Here is a 19,628-nt window from a genome sequence, read left to right on the forward strand (position 1 = left end):
GTTTGGTGGGGTTGTGGGAAATGTAGTTAATGGAAGGCATCGCGGGATAGGTGCATTTGAGGGGCGTGAGGAGGACGGAGCGGGACGGGAGCCTCTATCTCAGCCATGATCATCCATTATGGAGGCAGGCACGGAGTGTACTCTTTACATTCTATAGTTTTAGTTTTAACTTACAACGTACTGTAATAAACGCATTTACACGCCGACAACTACAGATAATAGACTATAATCAAATTTTGCCGATGGCAATTGAGGACTATTGCAGTTCGATTATTAAAAAAATCTGACTTAATCGAATTTATTCGGTGAATTTTTATATAATACTACTACCAGAGATGGTTGAAGCGGTAGCCTAAATTATATTTGTCGCAACTGCCACTGTTTTGCTCCTTCTTTGCTCAGTGGCGACAACTGTCATCGGTCAGTATAGCACTCAAAGAGCTGGCTAACAAGACATATCCATTCCAGACACATTTTTACACACGTCTTGTCTGTCTCATCCTGGCAGTGTACACGATCATGAAATAAAACACAGCAATTACCCCCTCATTAGATTTCCAAGTATGGTATGAATAAAGTAGACACAAAAGAGCAAAACTGAGTAGTTACACGTTTCAGATAAATACTAGTTTATTTTAGTAAGTGTGAAACATGCTGGAATGACACAATTGGCCTTATCATATGACTTTACTAGCTGTAAACTGCAGGTTATGGATTTAAGTAAAAGAAAAAATGAATGACAATAAGTGCACTTAAAAAACATGATAAAAAAAGATATTTAATTTCTAGGATTGGTCAAGAATGTCTACAGTGTTGCACAGGACTGGGTCACCATGAATTCAAAAGCAACCCAATAAATAATAAACCACACACATTAATCACAGACATAAAATATCAGTGTTGCATGGGCACTTTCAACCTTTAAAGAAACAACTAATATAACAATGAAGACAAAAAATATACCTTCAACAAGTTGTGGTAATGTCCTTTTTAACCGTGAAAGGTTACAATTCTAGATTCAGACTACACAGAGTGCTCTGAAGTCTGAGCTGCTTCGGCCTCAGTATGGTTTGGTGGGATGAGACAGCCTCAATCACAGATGCTTGTTCTCCATGAGACGTCCCTCAGATCTCCCCTTCATCAGTGTGAGAGGCTGCCTTTCTGACCTGTCCACAGCTCTCGAAGCTCAACTGGGCAGCCGAGGTCTCGGAGGGCAGCCCTGCCCACGTCTCCACAGTCTTGGTGACTGGCAAGTGCTTGGCGAATCAGGGCTTCCGCACCCATCTCCAAGATTGGCTGGTTGAAGTCCCTATTGCGGGAGACCAGGTTCCTCAACAGCATACATGACTGCTTCTGCACAATTGAACCAATAAAATACTGATTACGCTTATGGGACATCAGGAAATGTGCTGCATGATACAAGCCTGATAACTTACATCACATCAATCTATACTTTGTCTGTTGTTTATCATACAAAGTGTTCAGAAATGGACTCAAATGACAGTGGATAATGCATATCAGTTCATTCAGATGTTTTCTGAAAAAGAGCTTCACTAAGTTAATTCAAGTGTTCTGAACCAGACAACCTGATGGGCAATATCCATTTGTAAATGAAAGGACATCGCTATCTGACCTGTACATTGACTACTCCTGGGTGGGTCCTCATAGCCTGTAGTGCAGCAAGGGCACCCCCATTCTCCATGATCACTTTACAGTTCTTGGGTTTTCGTAGTGCCACAACACACAAGGCTGCACAGCCCTGATCACACACCTGTTTCAGGTGAACAACACAAACAAGTATCAGCTAAATGGAAATCGGTCGGCTGGTCCATGGTTTAAGAGAAGATAGCAAATCCCAAGTTCCGACATGGTATATTGAACAAGTAATGAAATACTTCAATTGCATATGCACCTTTAAGGTGGTCATCCAGACATTTTGGAAATGCATTCATTACAGAACAATACATTATTCAACATGTTATATAAGTTATTCTATATGATATGCCATTCTATACAAAAACAATACAGTGGTTATATTTGCAATATAGAGATTACAAATCAATCCAAATTCATGTCTGAGATTCCATCCGACGACAAGCACCTGTGCATTTGACATATGTCTGTTCATTGCCATGACGATGAGCTCCACACATCCCGCATCAACAACACCATCCTTGACATCATCATTTCCTGCTATAGCTTTGATGGCACTAAAGACCTGCCTTACAAGTTCCTGTTAACAAATTAAAAAATGTTTTAGAAAAAACACAAGGTAGCACAAAAAGATTACATTTAAGACCTAAAAGGTCACAGGTTCTCAAATAACCAGTTCTCACACACACACACACACTTAATAGCATCTACCCCAACTGTAAGGCAAAAAAGGTAAAGCACTAACAATATATGGAAAAAGCCATGAGAAACTTAACGTCTTTTTCTCACCTTGGAATCCAAGCTATCAGCCAGAAGGTCTATCATAAACTTCAAGCCTCCCAGGTCCACTATGTCCTGACAGAACTCGTTCCTCACAGCGAGTCGAGACAGTGTGGCACACAGCTCACTCAGGACTGGGGTATTCTGAGGGTGTTCTGCAAACAAAAAACAGCAGCATATTTGCAACTAGAAGGGCACTCCAAAAATGCCATGGTTTAATGCTCCACAACAACAATGTTGTTAACAAAGGCAAGACTTGACTTGTGGATACAGCCTATGATCAGATCCACAGTTACACCTTTTCCACCGAGTTCAATGAAAATAGCAGGTAGTTCTTTCTGTAATGCTACTGAGAGACAGACCTTCCTTATGGGCAGTCCCCCAGGTGTGTGAACATACCTTTAGCTGCCTGAATTATGATTTTTAAGCCACTGTGTTCCAGGACAATCATTTTGGCGTGTTCATGAGCATGTCCGAACGGCACACGGACATCATCGTCAAACATCATCATCCTGAGAGCAGCGCAGGCCTCCCGAACCACCTCAGCGCGCCCGACGTGGCGTGTGATTGCCCCAGTGAGCCGCGCCAGCACGCCAGCCTTCACCAGGTCTTGTCGGTTCTGTTCGTGCTTCAGGCAGCAGTGGCGCACCGTGCGCACCCCCAGGCATGTAAGATTAGGGTCTTCCTTATGCTCATCCAGGGCCTTCACAAGGAAGTTCCGCCCCTGCTCATCTAGTAGGTCCGGCTGCCCATCAGTCAGAGATGAGAGGGCGGAAAGGGCAGACGGTAGGGCAGCAGTGTCATTATCTAGCAACTTCAGGCAGCAGGAAAGGATTGTAGGGTAGGCATCCTTCTGGGCAGCTAAGTGCCTTTGGGCAAACCCGAGAGAGCACTGTTTAGTGAAGCGTGTAAGGTCTTCTGTGATGTCAGCTGGCAGTGAAGGTGCCAGAGTTGCAAGTCTGAGCGATTCCAGCACCTTTCCAGAGAAAATTAGTGACAGATATAAGTTTCTTTGAATAAATAGAGGACAGACTAGTGCCTGTTCTGATTTATATTCCAACCTATGCATGTCAATGTTGCATAAATGTAAGTGAGAAATTACTTTACATGTTCCAACCCATGACCTCTCTCATCCACTAATATAAAAATGCAACGGCGTACCTGGAGGACCTCGTGTGTCTGATCACCTGAGTTGTTGTCGGAGGAATTAGGCACTGCTTTAACTATGTTACTGAGATCCACACCTGAAACGATAGTTTACATTGGTTAAGGACAGTTTGTGACCTGGTCGGGCTATCCTCAATGTTTATGTCAAGATCTCTGTACCCTGGGACTCAAACTGCTCGATGGCCTCTTTCAATGCATCGTCGGCGTCCATCTCGAAGTCATCAATATTTTCCCTGACGACGGCGTCGAATGTCTCTTGTGTTATCCTGCGTTTGTCCATCTTGCCTATTACTATTGGGTTAGTAATATCTGGTTTAGCTGAAAACTGCAAAAACACAATTGGTCTTGTAATAACGCTGTATAAACAGGCTACAATAAAAAATAGACTATGATTGGGCAAAATAATATAGGCCTAACAGGGAGGGACCCCAGCTAATAAAACAAGCTTACGTTAGCTTACGTTTCGTTGTCATAGCAATCGTCAGCGACCTTAGTTCACCACCTTTGTTCTGTCTAGTACTTTGTGATTTGTCAGTGCTTTAATGCTTCAAAGATGCGTCTCTACGTTTCAACAATACTCACCGGCAGTGTGAGGCATGGGCTGGGGTAGTGCTGTCTGTGCCGCCGCTTTGAAGCAAAGAGTAGGGGCTACGTAAAAAGTGTTACCAAAGTACGGTATACTGGCGCTTGATAACCCACTGCGCACGTTTTACTACTATTTATCATTTGTGAATCGAAGTTACGCACTCACGTCCTGCACATAAATACAGCCGGTGTAGTACAACACACATACTAATAAAGGTTCCTCTGTGCACTGGCTTCTTTATCTTGTTCAGATGGTCGAAGCTGGTCATTTATAGCCTAGAAATCGCTCGTCAGGCTAGGTCATTTATTCAAAATACAGTGAAAATATATATATATATATATATATATATATATATATTGTATTATAAAGTCAAAGAAGCTATTTGCAAAAAAATACTACTGGTATGCATCTAGAAACAAGTGAAAATTGAAAATTAAAATATAATTTTAAAATGTCATTGGCCTAGGCTACTCCAAACAAACAGTTGTTTACAAACCAAAGCACCAGGTCCCAGTAGCCCAACTAACATTGTATCATTTAGGCCTGAAATGTAATTTAAAAAGTGGTTCCATGCTGGTGGAATGTGTTGCCCAGTGTGGAGTCTCCGTTCCTGTGGTAGTTTTGGGTCGTTTAAGAGTGGTCTAAAGACATTCCTGTTCAACATGCACTTAGTTCTTTAAGCGCTTCTTATGCGTTATGGTTTGTATAATATTGTTTTATTTCCATTAGGCTGTTGATTAATTTGACATGGTTGTTTATTATTGATATTCTCCTTAGTCTTACCATGTCATTGTTTTTTATATTAGGCTGTTGATTGATTTGCTTTCCCCCTCATTTTCATTGCTTATTTTATTAGGCTATTTAGGCTATTGAATTGACATTGTTGTTTATTATTGCTATTCTCCTTATTATAGTTTGACCAACATTCTAATCTGTTCCCTGTTATATTTTAAATATTATGTTGCTTTTGTATTTGTGTGTCGCTTTGGACAAAGGCTTCTGCAAAGTCCCACCATAACAAAAAAAAATCCAAAAATGTTAGATTACTTTGCTGCTTCTCTTAAAAATAATTGCCGACACTGTATTGTATGAATATTTCATGAATTATTTGAATATCACATTTGCATTTAAGGCAAGTGATTCGTGACAGTGACTTGTGAAGGAACCTTAGGACCTTTAGGACCCAGCACGAAAGGTGGCAGAAAGCATTGCGTGACGTTTTGAAGATGGGTTTGGTTTGGTAAGTCATAGGCTATGTGTTTATAGTGTTAGGTGTTTGCGCTGTGTCCATGTGTCCATCAAGATAAGCAAAACCCAATATCGTCCTTTCCTGTATGAGGTACGTATGACACTGCTGTTGATAGTTAGCCTCCCGTTTTTACCAACAGGGATTTCAATGATATGTCCTCAAAAACACCTATGAGATAGTTTCGTTTTCGATGCATGTCAAGGGAACTAACAGAACGATCTACGTGACAACTGATTAACAAATCCCCAAATTTCTTTTTTTTTTGCAGAACAAACGAATAATAGAGTTAAAGATGAAGCTTGTCGTATTGGGTGGTACTGGTCAGACGGGGCAGCACCTAGTAAACCAGGCACTGCAACAAGGGCACGCCGTTACAGCTGTGGTGAGGAACCCAGGCAAAATGACAGTGTCACATGAGAACCTGAAGGTAACGATTTTGGCTTCACACAATCTATTTCTCTTTTGACTATCTGGGCACATAGCCCACAATTGTTCCAATATCTCTCGATTTGCTGCTACATTTCATTTTCAGTTAAAGAAATCTGGGACAAACACTATCCAGGTTGTCTATTAATTTGTTGAGTGTTCATTGTTGATATTTGATATTGCTATTATTATTGGCATTGCTGTTATTATTACCATTATGCTTATGTTGGCTTTTCGACTTTATTTGAAGCAAATAAGTGTTTGTGGGTAGCTTAGACAAAAGTATCTGTCATAAGCATAATAGGCCCACTGGATGTAGTATTTTGAGCGATGTTAAACTGCAATGAGATCAGCTATTCAGAGATCAGCTCTCTGACTCATTATGTCTTATTCATCTCTAGGTCGTGGAGGGAAATATCTTCTCGGAGGACAGCCTGAAGCCACACTTCCAGGGCCATGATGCAGTGCTCTCCTGTCTTGGTTTCCCCACATCATTTTTCTCTGGAGTCACAGGCTACACCCAGTCAATGAATGCCACCCTCAGTGCCATGAGAGAGGCCAAAATCAATCGTGTCATCACCATGACTTCCTGGTATACTGCCCGTGAGTGATAAAAAACTAGTATTCTTTTTTCCAAAATGATGCCTTGGTACTATAACACAAAGTCTCACAAGCTCAGCTTTTGTTGTATATGTGAATTACCAATTCCTCTTAATTAAAGCTGGGCGGGTGAAATGTGAACACACAGTGCCAGGGTAAAAGAACTGGGATCCAATTAGGCTATAGGCTGCCAGACAGTTACGGTGGTGTGAATTCTGAGGACATCTGATATGCAGAGAACTGTGTAGATACCCATTATAGGTCTATTACTGCTATTTCATAATGCTGTCCTAAAGAAGTAAAAAAAAACATTAAAGCATACTGCAGGCTGAAAATCAGTATATCATTTTTGGTAACCAATGATTTCTCCAAACTTTCCTTTAGCATAGGTACTGTAAGGCTAGAGTGAATGTCATCTGTAGTCCCATAGATGAGGCCTGAGTGATGTGACAGTGATGGATTCTAGTGTAACTGGTCTAGTTTGACTGCCTGTTTTCACTTTTCTAATATTTTAAATTAGATTATATCTAACATGTGTGAGTTTGACTTGAATACAGTTAACATTTGTGTAGTGAGTATATGCTGGCTGTCTTTGAATAAATACAATGTTGGCTACTTTCACATACAGTAGCCTTTAAGGTATCATGGGTACATATAAGGTTCATAGTTCCTTTCTGGTACAGAATGGGACCATGATGCACAGCACACTGAACGTAAATGAAGGCCTCAGAGAAACGATGAGAGCTACTTTATGTATGTCGATTCTACCACAGCTTAACCACATGTATTTGAATTGCAGCTGGATCTTCAGACACTGCTCCATTTTTCATCCGTAACATGCTGATTCCAATGATCCGGAGTGTGCTCACTAACATGCATGAAATGGAGGGCATTTTGAAGAAGACTGAGGACATCAACTGGACAGTCGTTCGACCTCCTGGACTCGGGAATGCACCTGAAACAGGTATGGTGGATCAATAGTAGGCTATGTTACAGCACCAAAAGATTAAGTCTGCTTATGAATCGTGATTGGAGGCAGTTGAAACTCAGTGTGATATTCTCGTGCTTGTTGTTTTTCAAAAGTCACTTGGTCTCTCAAAGATACTTGTGTCTTGTCTTGTGGTGCGTAACAGCCATGGAGCAGAACAGACTTTTCTTTCATACCATTGAAATGGCACTATTTGTCAAGGGGCTCTCACTCAGTGTTACACATTTTCAGCCTAGCCAGTAGCCAAACAAAACCAAAAACAAGGGCATACCCCCCTTAACGAGAGCATGAGCAGAACCAAAACACATTTTACTGCAGCATCGTGCGATTTTTCCTCCACTGTATGTAAAGAAATTATTCGATTAATTTGTAAAATGAAAGCGCTTTGGGAGCCCTGAAAAAACACTATATAAATGCAACGTTATAAATTGTTGTTGAAATGATTTGGTTCATACATTGTTGTCTGTGTCCTTGTGACCTGACATATATTATTACATGCAAAATTATCCACAATACCTTTATTAATGATTAAGCCAGCTCACCAGCATACAGTCCTCTCCTCGGTAGAGAGCATCTACATAAAAGTCCAATTGCTTCTTGCCTTGTCTGGTTCCAGTGCGTCAAGTCTTTGTGAGTGACTTTTTCACACTCAAAAATGGCATTGTCACTGATAACTCAATTTTGATCAATCTATTACATAAAGGGTGCAAGTTTGACAGCGTATTTTGCCGACGGTGCATGCACACTGTGGCCAGAGCGAAGTCAGTTGCACAAAGTGGGCTGAGTCAGGCCGAAGTTAATTAATAAAAGATTGATAGATCAGAATTTAACACTGGTTGCATGTGATCATCTCGCCCAAGCCTTGACGTAGCTTCCCGCTACCTACAACTCGGGCCACATGACTTATTAATAACATGGAATCTCATGTAGGCTAATGCCTTGCTTCTGCACTGTCCAGTAATATAAAGAGTTCAACTGAAAGCAGTAGTGGTACGTTTGTCAGAGAACTGATAAGCTTTTAGCCTGAACTAAGAAAGAGGCCATTGTGTCTATGTAAATCTCCAAGACAGGTCCAGAGTGCACTTTCATATAATTTCATGACCTGCTTTATTAGTTTAAAGGGCAGGGCAATGGCCTCCTTACAATGGCAAAGTCCTACAGGGAAATATCCTGCACAGGACCGTCCGTGCAACACCAAAAGTTTCTGTCCACGCAGACGCCATATTGACAAATGTTCAGGGGCCGTATTCGCCTTATTCACCCGGCGGCAAGAACGAGGCTACAGGGTACACTTGCCATTACACCTCAGTCCAGCAGATGGTGGTGGTAATGCACTCCGTTTGCAAACTGTCAAAAAAAAACTAACAAGAAGAAGAACAGGCCAGTGAACCCTTCTTCTTTTTCGTTGAGCTTTTTTTTTGGCAGTTGGCATCATTACAGCTTTATAATCATCAGCCAATCAAGGTGGTCACTTCAATCAAGCTTGTGCATGTGTAATGACATCAACCATAGCAACGAAGACTCACTCTTAGTTTAGTTTAGGAGTTGGCAATTTTTTTTCTTACTGAGAGTAGGTCTGAGAGGCTTTGTGAATAACTTTTAGGAGAAAACTAGCTAAAATCTTTTAGTGGGATTTAGGAGTACTCTAGTGGTAAGATAAAAGGCTTTGTGAATACGGCCCCAGTTTTCTAAATCCAAGACAAAAAAAATAGTTAGTTCAACTTCAGTTTACATGTAATCACCTACATTAATGTAACTTTCAGTTTACATGTAATCACCTACATTAATGTTTGACTCTGTCAGCATCATATGATGTTATTTCTTTCCCCACCAAAATTATATGCATTATTTTAGTGCATACAGACTGAGTTTTGAACATTTAAGTATAAGTATATAAGTATATATACTCTTTTGACACTCAGCACACAGTGAGGTGAAGCACACACTAATCCCGGCGCAGTGAGCTGCCTGCAACAACAGCGGCGCTCGGGGAGCAGTGAGGGGTTAGGTGCCTTGCTCAAGGGCACTTCAGCCGTGCCTGGTCGGGGTTCGAACCGGCAACCCTCCGGTAACAAGTCCGAAGCGCTAACCAGTAGGCCACGGCTGCCCCCATTTCTTTATTTATAAGAGTACAAAAAGCACTGCCTAATTTAACTTAGGATGGAAGAAGCAAATATTCCAGATTAGGGAAGACTGGGTAGAGATATGAGCTATAAATAATTTCACCAGAGAGTCAGGATGCTATGGAGAGGATTTTGTGCCACCCTGAAATTCAAACACGACTTTGGCATGAGAGGTACTTTTGACTGTGATACGAAATCCCTGTTGCCCTAACATCTACAGCAATGAAATGTTTTGAAAAAATAATCCTGAAACAGCTTTTATGTGAGGTCACACCATCCTTATACCCAAACCAATTTGCATATCGTGCAGAGAGAGGGGTTAAAGATGCACTGACAACATATATGAGCACTTTGAACAGGCAAAGAGTCTTGTCAAGATTGTGTTCTCAGCAGTGCCACTGCCTTCAACACAATCCAACCCCACCTGATGGTAAAACAATTGGTACACCTTGGGGTTAACCCAAGATTAGTTTTGTGGATTATTGACTTTCTGACGACCGTAGTCAACAAGTCAAATTCAACTCATGTCTCATTGTTAAAAGCCATAAACACAGGGGCACCACAAGGGTGCGTTCTGTCCCTTCTTCTATACACCTTATAAACCTTATAACTGTCAAGCAACCTCCTCAGACCACACTTATTTTAAATACGCTGATGATACAGCATTAGTGGGTTTTGTAAAGTCTAATACTGCATCAGGGCTTTGAGAGGGAGGTGCAGGGTTTTATTAAATGGTGTACAAACAATTTCCTTGTGGTTAATGTGAAGAAAACAAAGGAGATGACCATAGACTTTAATAAAAAGGGAATTATAGTTCCACCCTCAAATATGGTCAAGCGGGTCACAACATACACATATTTGGGTGTTGAAATAGACAATAAACTGACATTTAACGAATGTGCACAAAATACAGTGCAAGTCCAAAAAGTTGCAGAAGAGGATGTTTTTTCTAAGGAAACTTGATCATTTTAGAATAGACAGCTGTATTCTTCAGTTGTTCAGATGTTTTACAAAGCTCTATTGCAGAGTGTCTTATCATTTGGCCTTATTTGTACCTTTGGTAACATGTATATTAAGGACCAAAATAAACTGCAACGAATAGTCAAAACAGCCAGTAAGATCATTGGAGTTGATCAGGTAGCTGTAGCTCAATTGTACAATGACCTTAGTCTAAAAAAGACAGAACAAATTCTAAATGATTCAACCCACCTTCTTCATTAGAATTGCTTAATAAACAACAGGGCAAGTGGCAGACTCCTGCAAAGGAAAATTAGGACCACAAGGTACAGCAAGCCGTTTGTGCCTACAGCAATTAGACAGATAGATTAGATAGATACTTTATTGATCCCCAGGGGAAATTCAAGACTGTACAACAATAGACTTAAAAACTCTTTGGCATTTTAAACTATGAGCATACTGTATATATCATCACTTAACTAGTTTACTTATTCACACATGCTTGTCATGTTTCTTCAATGTTTACTGATTTGTCTGTCTTTGCCTTGTCCTTTTATGTTTTAATGTTTAAATGTTTTAATGTTTTTGTATTTATGTTTTTATTGTTATGCAGTAGGCTGTATAACAATGGAGTGTGTAATGGTGACCACATGGATTTGCTACTTGTGGATAATAGAGTTTACCTTGACCTTGACCATGATCATGTTGAGACACAAGGCAGAGAGAAAAGATTCATTTGACTCAGAGACTTTATTTCCAAGGCCTTTTCCACCAACAGATTACCAGCTTCGTTCTGGTTCTTGCTCCAGATGTAGAGCCGTTAGGAACATTCTGGGCAAAAATAAATTGGTCGGGAACCTGAAAATTAATTTGAAGCTGTCACCAAAAAATAAAAAAATTAACTTGAGAGGGCATAACATTATACAATTCAGTTATACATACAACACCCTCTGTTGATAACACATCCTCAGTTCTAAACTGGTAGAAATGTTGATTGGTTCACGATAGCCCCAAGGTTCGAAGAATTCTTAATGATACCGGTTGAAGACCAGTTCTCTGTTGGCCGAAAAACTATGTTTAAGGACTTTGACCCAAAGAGCCATTATATCTGCAAACAGCACCTCACTGATTCACCAGCAGAGGTCATCATCTTCAGACTTTTTCCTTTAACGGGGGTGTCAAACTCATTAGGTAGTGGGCCGGATTTGTTGGAATGAGATCTCGTGGGGGGCCGTCGTTGTCATTGTCATTATAATTTTTCTGCATAGGTATCAGAGTGTTGTTTGATTATATCACTTATGAGCAAATAAGTACACAATAATGTACTGCTGTCATATACTGCTCTTTCTCTCTTGAAATACCCTACTTCCATGTTAGTTTTCTGCTTCTTCCTTCCTGGGGATGGTTTGTAGTGCTAGGTTTAATCAATTTATCATATCTTGCTTATAACACATTGTTGAAGACAACTGATGTGAATATCTTTTTTTTCTAATTTTCCTTTCCTACCCAAAACATCAGGGTGAAAACTGATGTAAACATGTATGAAACCTGCTGGCGGGCCTGATCTGGCCCCCGGGCCTTATGTTTGACCCCCCTGCTTTAATAGTGCTCACAGTGCTGATTTAACATGGTACATGCCAGACACTATACACTATATTTTAACCCAGGACCAAAAGAAAGACACCAGAGAGGTAGCTCACCCCTCCATACAACTCCAACTCCACACAAGGTTTCGTTTTTCGTTTGGGGGAGCAGGCCGCCCCCACTTTGCTTGTTTCCAGTTTTCGAAGCCTGGGCTGCCTACTAAGAGCGTTTTTTACAGTGTTCTCACAGACTGGACAGCTAGCGTGATTTCTGAATGTGACAAAAAATATTATGGGCTTGAAATCACATGCAATCACTGACTGCTCCTTTGAAAACTTGCGGGAGCGAGGCAACTGCCATTTCAAGTGTGGCGCTGCAGTTGCTCTGCCTTCGTGACGTCTGAACATCACCCTCATTGTCTGGAATCCTCTGTGGCAAACATGACGTGTTTCCCAGTGCTGCAATGCATAGCTTTAAAATGAGAGAGAAAAAAATCTGTATCTGATTTCTGCAAAAATGCTCTGAAAACCTTATTATGCTTTATGCTATGACATAAAACAGAATTGGTGTGACCTGCAGTACATTGTCTATTTATAGTCTTCTGTCTATATTGTATATTATAAACATAGTGGCACCAACAACAGGAACAAATTCATTGTGTGATCACTTAGCAATAAAAGCTGTATGTAGCTGCATATTCTGATTCTCCAATTGTTATGTTAATTGTTTCTGTTTGTCCTGGTCGTTTTGTGTGCCTATTTATTTGATCGTTATTTCCCATATTTATTCCTGTTTCTCCATTTACTCCTTTACTGGTCTTTGCCTATATCCATTTTCTGCCTGTATCTGATAACCAGCCATGAAATGTTAAGGTTTTTGTTATTGTCTCCACAGACAAAGAGATTGTGACTCATGAAGGGTACTCTGTCCCTGATGTCAGCGGACAGTCTGTTGCCAGGGGTGACGTCGCTCGCTTCATGCTTTCTCTCCTGGGCAACAATACTTGGCTGAAGAAGGGTGTCGCCATGGCCACCAAATGAACTGTTGATGTTACTTTGTGTAATTCAGTGTTCGCTCAAGAACCAGACTGCAAAATAAAACCAAGACCAAATCATTTGAACATGAACATGAAGAGAAATGCCAATCGTTAACTCAGACTAAGAGCCCTGTTCCTTCATTATCCTCACAAAAAAAGACTCTAATCTAGTCAGTTAGACAGTGCTCGAATCACCTTTATAAGTTCATGAGTGTATATGTGAATGTTAACATGCTATCTGTTTGGCCTGGAAATAGAAAATAATGAGGTCACAACTTTGACAGTACAGTAATGCCACCGCAATATGAAATAGGCAGCAAAACCAAATAATTTTTCTATGGGAAAGTTTTTTTGTAAAAAAATAAAATAGTTCACTTGTGCTACAACAATAATGTGTGTACAGTAGGCTTTGGCAATCTGTTTGAACAAGTGGTTTTCCAAACCACTACATTTTTGCAAGTATAACATTTCAGATGAGATGTGAACACTGAAACATGTTATCAGAGAGGGTTAAAGCGGATCTTTGATGTTATTTATCCTGTAGGCACGGAAGCTCAACTTAATGAAGTTCACAGCATCTTCTCAGCTCATTCAGCTTCTTTTTTTGAGTATCATGAAAGCTGGCAACAAATCTATTTAACATTTATTTACAGTAATGTTGTAATAACATCCAAACACTTGCATGACAATGATGTTAAATTAATATGATGGATGAATGAATGCATTAATGAATAGCCTAGGGTCAAGTCAGGTAAATTGGGACATCAGATAAAATGGCAAATATGGTTTTACATCTTGGGCTTTTTAAATATTAGACAACAAAGTTGTTATTATATGGTAACTACAAATTTTCTTTATTAGAAACAATAATTTTGATTGGTCTGAAATAACAAGGATAGGTGGGGTTACAATTCAAAGAACCACTGGACCCAGAACTTGCAAGAAAATCACCTGGCATGATGATTTTTGTTGATGGTGATAAGGGCACTGCAGCTAAAACCTTGATGATATGATAACATAAAACCTAAAAAATCTGCTAAAATTGCACATTTTTCTATGTAAAATTGCCATGTTTATAAGCCACTGAGCCATAAAATCAAAAACCTTGTGCCACACATATAGGCTAACAGATTATTATGGTAGTTTTGTCAGTTAAAAAAATATTGAAAAATATTGAAGATGATGCAATGATTGTCACAATTAAGACAAAAAACATGATTATGCTATGTAGCTATTAGCATGTAGCTGTATGTGTTTCCCATGGCCATAACTGGCTGTCCCATTTTACCTGAACATGCCATCAGAGTGAGGCAGGGTGTCCTAATGTCTTTGACGGCCCAAAGCTAAAAAAAAATATTTCATTTGGCAGCATATTTTCTTTATAGAAATATAGAAGATACTCATATGAAGTTAAAAAGGTATCACCTAGTACTCTTCTGAATTGTAAGGTTTTTTGTGATCTACCAAAAAGTGTCCCAAATAACCTGACTTCACCTGACTTCACCTGTCACACCAAATGGCACTGATTTAGAAAAAAAGTACATGTTTTATGCGAATTAATGTGTAGCCTTTATGTATTTATTTAACCTATTAGATATCTGTATGCTGATAACCAATGGGCTTTATTTAAGTGAAACATTTGGTGTGACAGGTCTACAGTTTTTCAAATGAAGTCAAATTGTCTTCTCCTCTTGCAAACGACAGTAGATTTAGCCTATTTTTTTCTACTACCAAAGAATAAATATAATCGTTGAGAGTTGTATTGGCACCATGAATCAGTTTCTAACCTCCATGGTCAGTGGCCCCTACCAGAGACATTTTAAGCTGTTTTAGGCCTACTACCATATCAGTATTAAATCCTATGGCACGTCACCACTTCCTAGCTGGTTTCAGGAAGTTCCACGTCACATTTAGTTGTCCATTGGAAAAAATCGGGGGTACGACTGCCGAAAGCTGACGAATGTGATTATACACCATTTTGACTGAAAGGAGACGAGCATTGCAAAGGAATCATGGTAAGACAAGACAATACTGCTTTAGATTATATGTATAATATGCAAAGACTTGACATTGTTGACTCCACGATGATGTGTAAAGGTTTGCCATGTTAGCTAAGTTAGCTCATTTCATTTGATTGGGCTAACCCTGGCTTACGTTGAAGACCCTAGCTAGCTAGCAGACCAACTTAGCCGCACTTTGCTGTTCTGAAACTATGATTTCCGACATGGTCAGATAAAGTTGGATTTTGTAATATCAAACTCAGAATGTTTTCTGCACCAATAGTACATTTGTTAACCTTGATCAATGCCAAAACATTAGCTGGCTACGTTCTGTATTGTCAACTAGGTTGCTTGCTAGTGTTCTCATTTTAGCTAACGAAGGTTTAAGGGTTCACTAGCCTGTTTCTTCTAACTTTTTCGCTAATTGCCCTTGTCTTAACCACATGAACATTTCCCTGAAATCTCCTATAAAGTCAAGTGAGTTTCGTTTAATCATCGGATGTTTGCAGCCTCCACAAATATCTAAATTGGCAGTGTAACGTTAAAGTCAGTAGTATTGCTAGCTGGCGACACGTCACTTAGCCAGTGTATTTCATAAACGCAGTGACTCGCTTTTTACCACGGTGGCAAATAGTATCATTACGTTTGTGATAGTGATCGTGTCCCTTCGTCTGTATAGTTCTGGCATGTTTGGGTGAAATAATGCAATGTTTCACTGTTATAATGCAATATTTCATTGCTATGATTCGTCTTGAAACACAAACACGACTGTTTTCCAATATTTGGCCATTAGGAATATAATTTAGCCTATGTATCCGCGATTAAATCACAGGCTTCTAGTACGCTTATACCATGCACTTTGATGCTGTTACTGTCGTATGTGTGATTATTATATTGAGTGAAGTATGCCTGTTTTCTAGCCTCTCCGGCTGGACATCAAGCGCAAGCTAACGGCCCGGTCAGACCGCGTCAAGAGCGTTGACCTACACCCGACTGAACCATGGATGTTGGCGAGCCTTTACAATGGCAGCGTGTGCGTCTGGAACCACGAAACACAAGTGAGTTCTGTACTCCCGTTTACCCATTCCCTGCACTCCATTTAATAGTTGTTACCTATGTATTTAATGTGTGTGGCACCTGTTTTCCAGACCCTGGTGAAGACCTTTGAGGTCTGTGATTTACCTGTGCGAGCATCCAAGTTTGTTGCCAGGAAAAACTGGGTCATTACTGGGGCAGTAAGTTGTTTTCTTTGTGGTTATGTTCATTACATTTTGAGTTATTTTTTGTGTGGTTTCTCATTGTTATTGTTGGGTTTGTTTTTTAGGATGACATGCAAATTCGTGTATTTAACTACAACACACTGGAGCGTGTTCACATGTTTGAGGCACACTCTGACTACATCCGCTGCATCGCTGTCCACCCCACACAGCCTTACATCCTCACTAGCAGCGGTAGGTACAAAAGAAAGCAACATCAGAAATCAGACGTGCTGTTAACTGCTGCCATTAGCCTCTTTTATCAGAGGTTTTGCAGATTTTTAAGGCTTAATTCTGTTTTTCTCCTCTCCGCATCTCAAGATGACATGCTCATCAAGCTCTGGGACTGGGATAAGAAGTGGACGTGCAGTCAGGTGTTTGAGGGCCACACACATTACGTCATGCAGATCGTCATCAACCCGAAAGACAACAACCAGTTTGCCAGTGCTTCCCTGGATAGAACCATTAAGGTACTTCATGAAGGAGCACCATGCGAGCCCAGCACTTCAGAACTTACTTTGTGTGTGTTTGTGTGTGTGTTTCTGCTGGACTATATGTCAGTTACACATCCTTTTTTATTCAAGTGCGTACAGTATATTTGCGTGTGTATTATGAAAGTAATGTGAACCTGTGTGTGTGTGTGCATGTTACGGCCTGGCTCAAAGGCCATAACCAGATCAAAGGAGGACAAGTATAGAAGGGTCAACTTTTACTTATTTATTTTACAAAAACTATTCAAAACGAGCGAAAATGTCCATGTCAGTATGCCAGCGAAGTGCATGAGTGCGATATGGACTGAGAGGTGAAATGTGTGGATGCAAAAAACGACATGCCTCTATTTCTTTCTCTTCCAATCGGTGATGTTGCAGGATGAGTGGTTGAGTATGTAAGGGGTGCTCAGTGTCTGCCTGTGTCATGTGTTGAAGGTATGGCAGCTGGGCTCCAACTCCCCTAACTTCACGCTGGAGGGCCACGAGAAAGGAGTGAACTGCATAGACTACTACAGCGGAGGAGACAAGCCCTACCTGATATCAGGGGCAGATGACAGACTGGTGAAGATCTGGGACTACCAGGTGAGGTGTCCTGCCTTCATCAGGTCAAATGGTCAGACTGAATTTCCATCTCTTGCATGTATTAAAATGCCCCCATCCTGCCTCCTCTCTCTCCACAGAATAAGACCTGTGTGCAGACTTTGGAGGGCCATGCTCAGAACGTGTCCTGTGTGAGCTTCCACCCAGAGCTGCCCATCATCATCACAGGCTCAGAGGATGGTGTGTTTGCACTCTCTTCTCTCTCTCTCTCTCTCTCTCTCTCTCTCTCTCTCTCTCTCTCTCTCTCTCTCTCTCTCTCTCTCTCTCTCTCTCTCACACACACATGCACACATTAATAATAATTTAATATTTGTATAGCACCTTTGTATTGCACCTTTCATACACAGAATGCAGCTCAAAGTGCTTTACATTTGGAACATGTAACACAATAATAGAAAAGTTGCTGTGGCCGTTTATGGTCCAATCAACACACACACACACAGTCCTCTCTCTCTCTCTCTGTGTCTGTCTCTCTCACATTGTCACACAAACAACTTTGTCCCCTTGGTGCTGACCTGATATCTGTGTGGTCTCGTCTCTTCCCCCAAAGGCACGGTGCGTATCTGGCATTCCAGTACGTACCGCCTGGAGAGCACGCTGAACTATGGCATGGAGCGTGTGTGGTGCGTGTGTGGCCTGCGTGGCTCCAACAACGTGGCCTTGGGCTATGATGAAGGGAGCATCATCATCAAGGTAATGTCCGGCAGTTGCATTTGTTGACAATGTCAGACACCTTTAGTTAACTTGACCCTTCAGAGATGGCAGTAAACTTTCTACAGTATGTACACAAGTAGCCAGCTTAGAGTTAAACAACTTGTAGATCTAGAAGTAGTGCCATTATGTCAATTATGGCTGTATAGTATACATGTGTGGTCTGTATAGCTGTATAGTATACATGTGATTTTTAAGGCTATGAGGTGTCATGCATTTCAGAAATATCAAATAACACAATAGCTGCCTTTCTTACATGTTCATCATTTTCAGTCATTATCTTGTTTCTGCATTGTTTTTTGGAGAACTGAAATTGCACTGGGCTTATGGGTCTTCTCTTGTCTTTTGGTTTGATCTAGCTGGGTCGTGAGGAGCCAGCCATGTCCATGGACACCAATGGAAAGATTATCTGGGCCAAACACTCGGAGGTGCAGCAGGCCAACCTGAAGGCCATGGGGGACACGGAGATTAAGGACGGCGAGAGACTTCCTCTGGCTGTCAAAGACATGGGCAGCTGTGAGATCTACCCTCAGACCATCCAGCACAACCCCAACGGCAGGCGAGTTCATGGGAACCACACAACTAGCATCTGCCATTTCATTAGTCACCATTCAGATACATTGCCATTACTAAAACATTACTTCATAATTTTGTATATGAGTAAGATAAGATGTTCCTGCGGTGCGTTCAAATTCTTTGAACAGACGTAAACATTCATGGCAAACAAGTTTTCTTTGAACTGTTAAAACTGTTTTGTGAAAACATTCCATCACGGTAAACCTTTTTCCAGCACTCCTGTATGTTCATTCTCCTCAGCTGATTTGCAAAAGTGTTCGTAAACGTTTGTGGTGAACGCAAAACGAGCAGAAAACGGTTGCTGTAAACCTTGGCCTATGCTTGCACATTTGAACGCACCCCTCTGCTCTCATGGCCCTGGTGTAGCATAGTGGGTGTGACCCCTCCTCTGGCCTGTGTGTGTCCTCAGGTTTGTTGTGGTGTGTGGAGACGGAGAGTACATCATCTACACAGCCATGGCTCTGAGGAACAAGAGCTTCGGGTCAGCACAGGAGTTTGTCTGGGCCCACGACTCCTCAGAGTAAGTACTGCGTCTCAGGTGTCCAATGTGACCTCCACAAGTTCTTCTAGCTTGTCTTGTGAAAGACTGGCAGCATTTTACTAAATCACGTTAAAGGTGCTCTAAGCGATGCTGGGTAACGTCACTTCTGTTGACATTCAAACAAAACAGAGAACTACCTCGCTACTTCCTCCCCCTCCCTCCCGTGCAATTGAAACTCTCCTAATCGAGCATCTCGTCTGTGATTTGTTGGAACAGTTTGTTATGTTTTATGGGCTAGGTTTGCCCAGGTTGTTTTTGTTGCTGTTTTTGGAGCCTGGACTGTCCACAGGGATCGCGTTTGTTT

At 41.0% G+C, this 19,628-nt stretch overlaps 3 protein-coding genes across 7 annotated transcripts in view; 2 read left to right on the plus strand and 1 right to left on the minus strand.

Moving 5' to 3' along the window:
* Window positions 1-612: 612 nt before the first annotated feature.
* armc6 (armadillo repeat containing 6) lies at window positions 613-4,267 on the minus strand. Of its 4 annotated transcripts, none has more exons than XM_076296006.1 (8): window positions 4,183-4,267; window positions 3,760-3,925; window positions 3,595-3,677; window positions 2,833-3,409; window positions 2,443-2,588; window positions 2,102-2,233; window positions 1,634-1,771; window positions 613-1,353 (listed from the first exon to the last, which is right to left on the minus strand). In XM_076296006.1, the coding sequence occupies exons 2-8, from the start codon at window positions 3,878-3,880 to the stop codon at window positions 1,141-1,143; spliced, it is 1,410 nt and encodes a 469-aa protein (XP_076152121.1). In that variant the 5' UTR covers window positions 3,881-3,925; window positions 4,183-4,267; the 3' UTR covers window positions 613-1,140. The 4 variants fall into 4 exon arrangements, with proteins under 4 accessions (XP_076152121.1, XP_076152120.1, XP_076152122.1 ...); XM_076296005.1 differs by having other exon boundaries at window positions 3,760-3,891; window positions 4,183-4,219; XM_076296007.1 differs by lacking the exon at window positions 4,183-4,267 and adding an exon at window positions 4,061-4,175.
* Window positions 4,268-5,426: 1,159 nt separating this feature from the next.
* LOC143134560 (flavin reductase (NADPH)-like) lies at window positions 5,427-13,239 on the plus strand. The gene is made up of 5 exons (XM_076295025.1): window positions 5,427-5,525; window positions 5,704-5,862; window positions 6,263-6,464; window positions 7,261-7,425; window positions 13,008-13,239. The coding sequence occupies exons 2-5, from the start codon at window positions 5,728-5,730 to the stop codon at window positions 13,151-13,153; spliced, it is 648 nt and encodes a 215-aa protein (XP_076151140.1). The 5' UTR covers window positions 5,427-5,525; window positions 5,704-5,727; the 3' UTR covers window positions 13,154-13,239.
* A 1,808-nt stretch (window positions 13,240-15,047) lies between these two features.
* copb2 (COPI coat complex subunit beta 2) overlaps window positions 15,048-19,628 on the plus strand; it is a 15,762-nt gene continuing 11,181 nt past the window's right edge. For both annotated transcript variants that reach the window (XM_076295026.1, XM_076295027.1), the window contains exons 1-10: window positions 15,048-15,164; window positions 16,070-16,207; window positions 16,298-16,384; window positions 16,474-16,600; window positions 16,727-16,875; window positions 17,332-17,478; window positions 17,577-17,676; window positions 18,047-18,189; window positions 18,567-18,766; window positions 19,193-19,303. In XM_076295026.1, coding sequence (XP_076151141.1) covers window positions 15,162-15,164; window positions 16,070-16,207; window positions 16,298-16,384; window positions 16,474-16,600; window positions 16,727-16,875; window positions 17,332-17,478; window positions 17,577-17,676; window positions 18,047-18,189; window positions 18,567-18,766; window positions 19,193-19,303 — 1,205 coding nt within the window. In that variant the 5' untranslated portion in view covers window positions 15,048-15,161. The remainder of the gene's footprint in view (window positions 15,165-16,069; window positions 16,208-16,297; window positions 16,385-16,473; window positions 16,601-16,726; window positions 16,876-17,331; window positions 17,479-17,576; window positions 17,677-18,046; window positions 18,190-18,566; window positions 18,767-19,192; window positions 19,304-19,628) is intronic.

This window comes from Alosa pseudoharengus, unplaced genomic scaffold (genome assembly GCF_046254945.1).
Source record: "Alosa pseudoharengus isolate Yale_2024_CS ecotype anadromous, Long Island Sound unplaced genomic scaffold, YU_APseudo_1.1 YU_APseudo_1.1_scf_2, whole genome shotgun sequence".
Classification (NCBI taxonomy): Eukaryota; Metazoa; Chordata; class Actinopteri; order Clupeiformes; family Clupeidae; genus Alosa; species Alosa pseudoharengus.